At 37.7% G+C, this 11,051-nt stretch overlaps 1 protein-coding gene across 1 annotated transcript; it reads left to right on the forward strand.

The window, feature by feature from the left end:
* Nucleotides 1–1,513: 1,513 nt before the first annotated feature.
* LOC104909356 (protein mono-ADP-ribosyltransferase PARP8-like) lies at nt 1,514–10,778 on the forward strand. Its single transcript, XM_010725400.3, has 5 exons — nt 1,514–1,635; nt 3,681–4,245; nt 6,524–6,577; nt 6,680–6,775; nt 10,653–10,778. The coding sequence occupies exons 1-5, from the start codon at nt 1,514–1,516 to the stop codon at nt 10,671–10,673; spliced, it is 858 nt and encodes a 285-aa protein (XP_010723702.1). The 3' UTR covers nt 10,674–10,778.
* The last annotated feature ends 273 nt before the right edge of the window (nt 10,779–11,051 follow it).

Below are 11,051 nucleotides of genomic sequence, written 5' to 3' on the forward strand. Positions count from 1 at the left end.
ATTTAGAAAATTTGCCTTTTTAAGCTTAATTTTGACAGTTGTATCACAGAACTTGATTTGTGCTCCCTGCCAGAGTTTTCTGTTACTTGATTATCATTTAGAAAGTAAGCTATATAAGTTTGAAAAGACTGTAGCTGAAAGTGTTTGTTTTCATGTTTCTGCTTAGGTTGTAAAGTCTCTGTAGCAGGAGTCTTTTTGAGCATCATGAGTACTGTAAGGGGACAGTAATGAGACAACCCAGGTTTTGAGGGCAGGAAAGAATGCGAGAGGACAAAGTAGGATTTTCATGTGTTCATGGTATCATTCAATTTAATTTTGCTGAGTCATCTTTTCATATATGCTTGTCTATATGTAATGAAATGACGGGAACATAGGCTTTAATGTCTGATCCTTACAGCAGCAGGGATTTCTTCAAGGAAAAAAATCTTTTTGCTGTTTGGTGTTTACAGCAATTCAGTGCTTCATTTTCATAAATCTACAAATGAAGCAATGTTGTTGAAATCTTTCTGATTCATGACTTTGAAGAAAAAATTTGAAAACTCCTCAGACATGAAAACTCTCTTAAAACATTCTAGTTGGAACACTCTCAGATTTGTGCAGTTTCCCATAAGACATTTTTGAATACATATCTGCGTAAGTCACAGATAAGCAGAAATCCAAACACTCAGTGACCCAATTGTCTGTCATGGCTGTGGGCACCAGGATATTCATCTTTGACGACCACACCTGCTGCCATTATGGCTTTAGCACTCACAGACCCTGAATGCTGGATCAGAATCGTAGAACAGTGTAGCTTGTAAGGGACTGCTGGAGGTCATCTAGTGCAGCCTCCCACTCCAAGCTGTGCTAAATTCAAAGTCAGATAGTTCACTGAGGGGCTCAGGCTGCAGTGTGAAAATTTTAGCCTTTGTTGGGAGCATGTTGTACTTTACTGCTGTTCTTGTGGATGCTTTTTCTTTGTAGTCTTTATGGTGGTGGTTTTTTTTGTTTGTTTTTTGTTTTAGCTTCTCTTGGTGCAACATTTGCTGTGCACCTCAGGGAAGTGTCTGGCTCTAGCTTCTCTGTAAGCCCCTGTGGGTAATGTAATATTCAATATCCTGCCTTCATGTTTGTGCCTTAGGAGTGTGCACTTGAGGTATGTGGCTACTGGATCTTTCTTCTGCAATCACTGGCAGGGCAGACGCCTAGAGTTGAACAAAATGTCCCTGAATTAGTTTATCTTTAGATCTCCTTGAGAGGCATATGTATGTTAAGTCCTGGAGTGGTTGTTCACAGAGATTTTATTCTCAATAAGAGTTCCATGTGAATAAGTTTAACTAAGAGGAAAAGAAAGGATTTTGAGGAACTAAATTGCCCATTCATCAGTCTACATATGTGACAGAGAAACTCTGCCTATAGAGTGAGGATTTTGCATTATGTAGGCTGCTTTGTTAACAGAGGGATACTAATATTAAGGTGCATTTGACTTGGCTACAATAAGAAACTCTTTTTTTCTTTCTTAATTTGCAGAATAATGCAGACATTTGTAACACAGCAGTGGAAGAATAGCAAAGAGAAATCTAATTGTACGCACAATAAGAAGGTGTCTGACAAAAAGGTGAAATCCCCTCTGCACATCTTTTCTACATTGCGCAGGTAATAGCAAGAAAAATGAGCTTTTATCATCTCAACCAGTACAAAATCCACCGCATATTTCACAAGGCGAAGTGTTGACTTTTCTCGACAGGGAAGTGCTCTATTTATATCTTACCTCATGGGTTTCCAGTCCTTGCCTTGCATGACTTCAAAAGCAAACTTGGCGCTATTGCAGCTTCTGTAACTATGTGAAGAGAAAGTGTGTCAGTGCCTTGCTCTCTGAAACAGCCATGATTCATTTAAAACTGGAAATAATTTTGTCTTAGTTAAATGAGTTGTATTTGTAATTTTACTAGCTTGGTAGCATTTGTCTGTTACTTGAGTAGCAAGAATTTTTCTATGTATTTTCGGGGCTGGCCAGCAGTTCTTTTCACAGCTGTGTATACTTTTTTAATCTTTTTAAAGTTGAGTAGTCACTAATCCAAGACAGAATTTAAGACCTCCTAAATACCTACTGCTCTCTAGTATTTGAGTTAAATGAGAGTTCACCACTTGTGAAATGCAGGCACAGAATTTCAAAAAACAAAGGTATTAAAAATGTAAGAAAATGGTTTATGAATAGTACAGTGGAATTCATTATGAGTTCTTCTAGTTACTCATACTCTTAAGTGTCTGTAAAATGAGGTTCTGATTTTATGTCTTTCAGGAAAATGACTATTTGCTCTAGCATGTTTTCCTGCTTATAAAAAGGTCACAGATCACCTTTCGTGAATATCTGTTGAGTGATTTTCTTTTGAACATTTATTCTTTTTTATTGGCAATTTTAAATTCCATGAATTTAGAGAGAGAGAGAGAGAGAGAGAGAGAGAGAGGGTACTAATTCATGTTTGAAGAACAGAGGAATATCAAAGATGACTAAAGATTTGTCTTTCCAAAGATAGTTAACCTGTTCAACACACTGTGCAGTGCACACTGAAGGTTGGGACTTGGTTTTGATCAAAAAGAGGAGAGAAAAGCTAGCCCAGTCTTTCTCATCTTGCTATGGCAGCTGCTGCTGCAGTTCCAAAGATTACTTTTAGCCCAGATGTGGAGACTTTCCATCCCTACCTGCATTCGTACCTCCTTTCCGCCCTAGGCTGGTCATGAGTTAATTGCAAAAGTGAGTCAGTGAGCTCCATATGCATTTTCCACTGTCGCCATTTGATAACACTGTGAGGAAACTTACCAGCCTCTGGTGAACACCTTGGAGTTTCAGATCTTTTTTCTTTGATTCAAGACAAAAAAAGATTGGGTTGCTTATAAGCTATAGGAAAACAATTTGACATATGTGATACTAATTCTTACTTTGCAAGGACAGGTGAACGTGAACATTACAGCAATAGTACATGTGCATGTTGTTTTATAAAAGCCTTTTTGCTCTTTAATTCAGTATTCGTAACGTGGATTCCTCACATTCCTATTTCTAGAGTACAGAGCTAGTATCTGTCTAAAGTGTGACAGAAGAGCATCAAGTGGGCTTCCACAAAACACTGAGATTACTGTGAGACTGTAAAATTAAATAAAGAAAAAGTTAATTCTAGCTGAGTTACCAGCTGCAAGTTTCATTGCTCATTATACCTATCACAGGATCTGCATATAGAATTTGTTATGTCTAAAAGATGGTAATTTTAATGGAATCATGCCATTTTTACTAAATAGAAAAGAGATATTTTGATAAAAAATGTGTTATAGTCTTTTATGGTTTTAATTTCAAAAATAATTTCCTGAATGAATGGTTTGCTTCAAGATGTAGGAACCATACTAAACGCTGTAAGGATATAGCTTTGACTTCTACTTAAATAGCTACTAGAGTGTTTATGTATACATGGGAGTTAAGACATCTATTTGGTATTGGGAAATTGGTTCTGCAGACATGACATTTGCTCTTTTTGGGGGAGGGAAGTGGGGCTCTGTTTATCACTAAGTTAAATTCACTATTATTATCACTATTAGTTAAATTCATAAAGACAGGTAGCACTTAAAAATTAGTGTGTATATCTGAACTTTCTTGCTTTTCTCAGTTTTGATTATGCTCCAACTATGTCTTCCCCTTCTGTGTTTTTAAGGTCGCCAAGTTATCCTCCACCTGGCTGTGGTAAAAATAAATCAAAACTGAAGTCAGAACAAGATGGCATCTCCAAAACTCACAAGCTACTGAGAAGGACTTGCTCCAGCACAGTTAAGGCAGAGGACGTGTGTGCCACAAAATCTCACAGAACCTTTGGCCGCTCGTTGTCTAGTGACCCCAGAGCTGAACAGACAATGGCTATTAAATCGCACAAACTCTTGAATCGTTCTTGCTCTGCAGCCGTCAAGCAGGAGGAGTGCATTACTTTAAAGCCCCACAAGTTATTAAGTAGGTCATGTTCTGGGGATCCTCGATGTGAGCACAACAGCACCTTGAAGCCCCACAAACTTTTAAGCAGGTCTTACTCCAGTAATCTTAGAATGGAAGAATTGGATGGATTGAAGAATCACAAATTACTCAGCAAGACCTACTCCAATGCCCCTAAATCATCCAAAATGGAGCCTTTCAAGGAGTCCAACATAGCAGAGGGCAGGCGGCTCTCTCTTACCTCAGGGCTTATTGGTATCTTAACACCATCTTCATCATCACCTTCACAAGCTGCTGTGCGTAGTAATTTTTTAAATTCTGCTCATTCTCTTCTCATTATTTTCTGAACATCTTGTTATGCCTGTTATGCAAAAGTTTTAATATTTAGGGAATATATTAGCAGATACTTAAATGAAGAACAATGAAGTCAGCTTTTTAAGGTGCATTTAAACAGCTATGCATACACATATAAACGTCATAAAAATAGAATCTGCCTAGGTGAAGATAGAGATTCCAAATTTCATCTTGAGTACAGCTCAGTGTACAGATATTGGCCACAGGAAATGTTCAATTGCACACTTCCTTGCTTTCTTTCTTTCTTACTGCAGGAGGTGGATGCAGTGTGAGCTGCTATGCAGGAAAATTGTCTTGGTCATACATGTCATTTCTAACTTCCCTGTTTGCTTCATGGGGAAAGCCATCCATTGGCTCATTCAGGTGCCAAGCCTCCTCTCCTTCTGTTCTTTTCATCTGTGATTAACATCATAATGAAATAAATCCAGTCATGGTTCAGCTCACCTTTTGCACATCTGTGTTTTGCAAAATGTTTGACCTTCAAACACGCTGACAACTGAAAGTCAGGAATTGGACCCACACTGCCCATCTTTCTTTCCCTAGAGAAATGAATGACTGAGAAAAGAAGGAGTAACACATATTCTTAATTTAGGAGATAGAGCTTAAACTTAATTAAGACATATTTTGCTTCCACCTCTTAAAAGATGTATTTTATACTCAAGAGAAAAAGCAGGTCTGTGCTCTTTCAGGGAACTGGTCTGTTTTCTGTGCTAAATGTGAGGAGAATTACTTAGGAGACAGTCCTCTCCACTGCCTTAGCCCAGTGGCACCTTGATATTCTCAGCCTGCAGAAATGGTGATCCTGTCTTGAAATGCCATACATATATTCAAATATGTGCAGGCTGAACAATGAAATTGCAATGAGTGTGTTATGTACCTTGTGATAAATCAGTTTAATAAACCATGAGCTATACTCATCAAATCTAAAAGCAGTAATGTGCTATCATTAAATCATTTATCTACATGCCATGTTGTTGATTCCTGTAATATGCACAACAAAATTAATTTAAGGTCATCTAGCAGACTTTTTGCCTGTTGCAGTTTAGATACTAATTATTTTTTCTGAATCAGCAGAGGCAGTCTGTACTTAGCAGACTTTTATCTCCTTAAGTTAATAGGAAGAGTCCCATTGATTTTAATGATATAATGAAGAGCTGACTAAGTGATTTCATTACTGATATTATTGGCTGATCTGGAAAAAATGCAAACCTTGCTTGACAGTCTATAAAAACTACCAAAATTTTATTACTATAATGCATTTACTTTGAGAAAAAAATCACTGTATATACGGTCAGGTGTCATTTTCCTGTTGTCAGCAAAAGGACATCAAGAGTCCTTTTCACATCTTACGTACAGGCAACAGATATTTGAGTAATGTGGTCAGCTGACACTACATTAGAGATGAATTAGGATCCTAACTTCTTTTCAGTTCTCACCTAAGATATTTGAATATTGTATACAGATACAATTGATGAGATTATTTCCCTGAAGAAAAAAAGTGTAAATGTTGCCAAATCGACAGTTAGAGAATTAAAACAAATAAGCCTATTTAAAAGCAGCAACTACAAAACAAGCAAACAAACAAACAAAAAAAACCACACCAAGAGAAGCCAACCTGACTTTGACTCAAAACAAGGGCTGATTAGATGTTGACATAAAGGGAGTGTACCTTACTGACTTACACAGCAAAAGTACCTTCTAATTTATACTGTTGTACATTGAAAGAAAAAGGCAGAAGGAACCTGAGTGGGATCTCAGCACCTGTTAGCATGGTGTTCTCTGAGGTGAGATCGTTATAAGTATAAAAGAAAAAGATTTCCTGCACTTCTGTGAATTACATTAGTCATTCAAGCCTAGGTATATAGTGCATATTTAGACAGACAATACATGGTAAAAATTTAAAGAAAGTTACCAAATGTCAGTTCATTTGAATGGAGTGAAGGTGCGGGTGTTTCCATACGGGATTAAAGTTTTCAAGATGCTGAGATAGGAAACCTTATCAGGTTTAAGAAATGCTAAAAATTCATCCTACATTCAGTGAACAAGGAAAAGGATTGTTCATTTGTAACGGCTTGTCCAAATTAGACATCTTCTTAAATGCAAATATTAATAATTTAATTAACATATTGGTATATTGGTATACAAAAATTACAAATATTTTATCATTTCCTTATCATGAATTTACCAACATTGAAGTTGCCTAAACTTTTTTCCTTGCAGCAAAACTATGGTGCAAAATGCATTCCGGTACGAGACCGTGGCTTTCTTGTGCAGGTAGGATGTCATGTCTTACTCATTTTTGAAACACCCTTGAGCATGAGCTGACTGTTAATTTTTTTAAGCAGATGCTGTTATTGTCATTTTCATTGTTCTTAGACTATTGAATTTGCTGAGCAGCGGATACCAGTATTGAATGAATACTGTGTAGTTTGTGATGAACCCCATGTGTTCCAGAATGGCCCTATGCTGAGGGTAAGTTGTACACTTGCTGGGATAAACAATGCATTTTCTAAAGCCTTACATAACAGTAGAACATATAAAGCTGTTAAAAACTACTGAATTATTTCAGATCTGTTTCATCCTAATATTCATTCAAGATGCAGAAATGTAATGCATGTTAACTAGATTTTACTGAAATTTTGAAAAAAACACATTGCAAGGGAGGTGGAAAGCAGGCTTATGTGCAACTATAGAAATTTAAAAGAGGGATATATTTCACTGAATACTGTTATGCTATATGGTCGTAACCAGATAAACTGTAGGAAGTGAGCTGGACTATTTTCACGGTCCCCTGGCTTCCTTCAAAACTCTCAGGGTCACTTCAGACTTTGAGCCATCGCAGTATTCAGATACTCTGGTGATTATGCTATGAAGTCTTGAAGTGCTTCTGGCCCTCTTTTGCTCGTTCACTGTAATGTGATAAAAAAGCCAAGAGGAGATGTTCTGTGAAGTGTCTGATGCAGCAGTGACCTAGCCAGGGTAATGTGGTGGTTCAGCATGCCTAAGCTCCGTCTAAGCTGTTCTTCAGTCCTGCCTGACTGAGAACCAGGAATTTTACAAGCTAAATGATGCACCTCTCATGCCACTGGGGACTACACAAATTAGAAAAAAAATAAGATTAGTCCTGAAAGACATGATTTGCCTGGAGCTACTAGATTAGTGCAGCTTTGTAAAGGAACATATAGGAGAATGATCTTAGAATCATAGAATGGCCCAAGTTGGAAGGGTATTCAAGGATCAAGTTCCAACTCCCTGCCACAGGCAGGGCTGCCAGCTGCTAGATCAAGTGCTAGATCAGATTGCCCAGGGCCCCATCTAGCCTGGCCTTAAACACCTCCAGGGATGGGGCATCCACATCCTCCCTGGTAAGCTTGTTCCGGCACCTCATCACCCTCTCCGTGAAAAACTTCTCCCTGACGTCTAATCTAAATCCCTCATCCTTTAAAAACCATTTCCCCTTGTTCTTCGCTATCTGCCTGTGTAAAAAATTGCTTTCCCTCAGGTTTATAAACTCCCTTTAAATATTGGAAGGCAGCAATGAAATCTCCCAGCAGCCTTCTGTTTTCTAGGCTAAACAAGCCCAGCTCCCTCAGCCTGTCTTCCAGGAGAAGTGCTTCAGCCCTCTGGTCACTTTTGTGGACCCCCTATGAACGCTCTCCAAAAGCTCCACATCTTTCCTGTGTTGGGGGCCCAGACCTGGATGCAGTATTCCTGAGGGGGCCTCATGAGGGCAGAATGGTGAGGGACAATCGCCTCCTTCTTACTTTCAGGAAGGACCTTGCAGTTTAGAATTCTTGTTTCACTTATACTGTGAAAACTTCTTATCTAAAAAGACATTAAGTCTGTGGAAAACAGTGTTTAATATCAGTGTGTAAGTGATCTAATGTCTCATCTACCAGTTTTTTCACAATATGATCTGCAACTACACAAGAGTTGAAGCAGGTATCATCTATGAAGTCCTGTGGAACTAAATTCAGGAAGGTTATTGCCTACATAGTAGCAAAAGTAATGTCAGAGTCATCCCCTGTGTCACCAAGTGCTGCCAGTTAGGTATTCTGACAGTCAGCAAGTAGGCTGCTGTTAGGATTTGCAAAAGCATCTACAGTTTCAATTAATACCAATTCAGGACATGTAAAACCTTTGTACTTCTAGAAATGCTATGAGGCGCTTATTTGCCTCCTCAAGCTCAAATCTGCTTTTTAAAAACATGGTTTTCTGTCAGATCTTGTCAGATATTAGAAGGCTATGGAAAATGAACCAGTTCCTTGTCTTTGTCTTCAGATGTGCTATAATGCCTGCTACCTGTGACAAGAAAAGACTGAGTGAATTAGATAGAAAGCTTAGATGCTCTAATTATTTAAATGACTGGGTTTTATCTATCGTCCATAACACAAAGGAAACAGTAGGATTTCTTCCTGTTCACACAATGAACTATTGAAAACAAACAAATCGGAAAATCTAAAGTTAAAAAAAAAAAACCTTGTTTTCCCACCTTAGAAATCAAAATTCCTCAGAATGACTTTGCTCTAGGACATTTTCTTGGCATAAAGAGGGGACATTTTTACCATCCTTTTGAGAGTTTGTCAGTGCTTCAAAACAGTGAAAAGTGAAAACACGTTTGCATTAAACACATATTCCTCAGTGCCTTTGCAAGCAGAATAACCTAGCAAGCTTTGCAAAAATGAAAGGATGTCCTTATGTAACCCAAAGAGATGAAGATAGCAGGAGGAAATCTAGCATGCTCTGTGCGTGCTTGAATGACTGCAGAAGCAATATAGAGCCTCCATTAATCAGTATATAGTTCTTTAGAAGGTGAGAAAGGATACTGGTTTGAATATAGCTTGAGTTTGCAAAGGATTCTGAGGAAATTTCTGCTTCGTTCTTCAGAAAGCCTTGGGAGAGTAGCCTGTAGTAGTCAATTGTAGGGTTTATATACATACTTTAGCTGCACATACATACATATGTGTATGCACCTCTGTCTTTTTATACATATATTGTATAAAGAAAATACATGTAAAAGGGATGGGGAATGACCCAATTGAAAGAATACTTTGCATGTAGTGCTGCTGCAACAGCAGATCTCAGAAATACAGTACTTTATTAAACAGAATGCCTGTAGGCTGTCATTAAGGGAAGGCTGCATGGGATCCAGCCTTATGTCATTTCATGTATCCCATTTGTAGTATCCCCAGCTTTCATAGGGATTTTAGAGTGCTTGTGGTTTTGAGGCCATGGTATCTTCTTCAGTTGTCATAAAGGTTTGAACCTTGCTACTGTCTGCTTTTATTTTTAGATTCTGTGTCTTGATTCCATTTTCTTCAGATAACCATGTCTCCATTTTATTACATTGACAGGCTTATCTAAAGCTGGTTGTATTGCAGAGAATGTCACCGACTACGTAACTCTGGATGATTCCCTGTTCTCTTCCTTTAAGGAATAGTTCATGTACACAAATGCTTGTGGGGATCATATCTGAGTGTACATTATGAGTTTTCTTTCACCCATTTGGACCTTTATTTAATGACAAGACATATGAATTTAAGAAAGCTTAGCAAAGTTATGGCTTGAGAAGTTCATTTTAAACATGTTTAGTCTAGATTTTCTGGTATTTATGCAGTTGCAAAGAAGCCAAACTCATTGATGCCAGTAAATAATTTGATTCTGCAGTACTGCTTGGTGTCAGCCTGACACATTTCCTGAACTGCAGCATAGTTTAATTAATTGCCTTGAAATGCAGCTTAAAATTTTAACAGTTGCTATCACACAATAATTACATTCTCTTAATACTTTAATACTTATCTCCTATGCCTTGGTGCAGTCTTTTGTGCTGGTTATTTAGGATTTATGCAATTTCGGTGATATCTTCAGGGCTGGTAAAGATTCCAAGTGAAGCTGTGAGTTAAGATTTTCCTTTCCGGAGATTTGTATTACAACCTGTATTTTTACCTTATTATACACTATCTTTCAGTCAGAATCTCTCTGTGCAAACTTTCTTCTGAGGACTGTGATTTCTTTTCCTAGATAACATTCTGGGGGAGGTGATCTTTTTTAATATCTGTTTCAATTTACTTCTGCTTTCTTAAAATCTTGACATCTTTCCCATAAGATAAGAGTAACTTGATGACAATATCATGGTTTTTTAAAAGTTTAATTTAGGCACTATACCCACACGGCAGAAGTACCATTATATGGAAGAAGTCTGTTGTAAAACAGTGAATAGCAAAATGGCATACTTTCAAGTTCATGCTCATAAAATAGACGTGTTTTGCTCCAGAGCTCACAGTAACAGTGCAAATACTTCCTGCTGGTTCAGGGATCCTGTAATAACACGGAAATTTTTTGTTGTTAGGCTCTCTTAATCTCTTACTGAGGATACGTAAAGAGGCTATCTTACTGAAGAGAATTAAGAGGAAATTCTTAATATTTCGCTTGGGAATTCCTGTTTGAAACAGATTATGGACCTTGCAGGACATCTACATCTGGACTCCAAATGTTCCCCAGTGTCCAGAAAATTTACCAGGTAGAGCCCCTGTATGTACTTCACAACTGTATGCATAAGTAGAATAGTTGAAGTAACTTCAAAACAGAAACATAATTTTTTCACAGGGAGCTGTGTTTGGATTAAGGGGATAGGGAAGGGCAAAGGTTCTCTAGAGTTGTCAAAGAGTACAATAGCACATCATGAAGTTGTAACATATTTTTATAAAAATCTGTGGTTCATTAACAAATTCCACACTTTAAAAAAAAA

The sequence above is a fragment of the Meleagris gallopavo genome, chromosome Z (genome assembly GCF_000146605.3).
Source record: "Meleagris gallopavo isolate NT-WF06-2002-E0010 breed Aviagen turkey brand Nicholas breeding stock chromosome Z, Turkey_5.1, whole genome shotgun sequence".
NCBI lineage: Eukaryota > Metazoa > Chordata > Aves > Galliformes > Phasianidae > Meleagris > Meleagris gallopavo.

Excerpts from the sequence above, each read along its gene's own strand:
- LOC104909356 (XM_010725400.3), top strand. The coding sequence starts at position 1,514 with ATGCAGACATTTGTAACACAGCAGTGGAAGAATAGCAAAGAGAAATCT. Across the intron at positions 4,246-6,523 it reads CATCACCTTCACAAGCTGCT|CAAAACTATGGTGCAAAATG; the intron begins GTGCGTAGTAAT and ends TTTTCCTTGCAG. Across the intron at positions 6,578-6,679 it reads ACCGTGGCTTTCTTGTGCAG|ACTATTGAATTTGCTGAGCA; the intron begins GTAGGATGTCAT and ends CATTGTTCTTAG.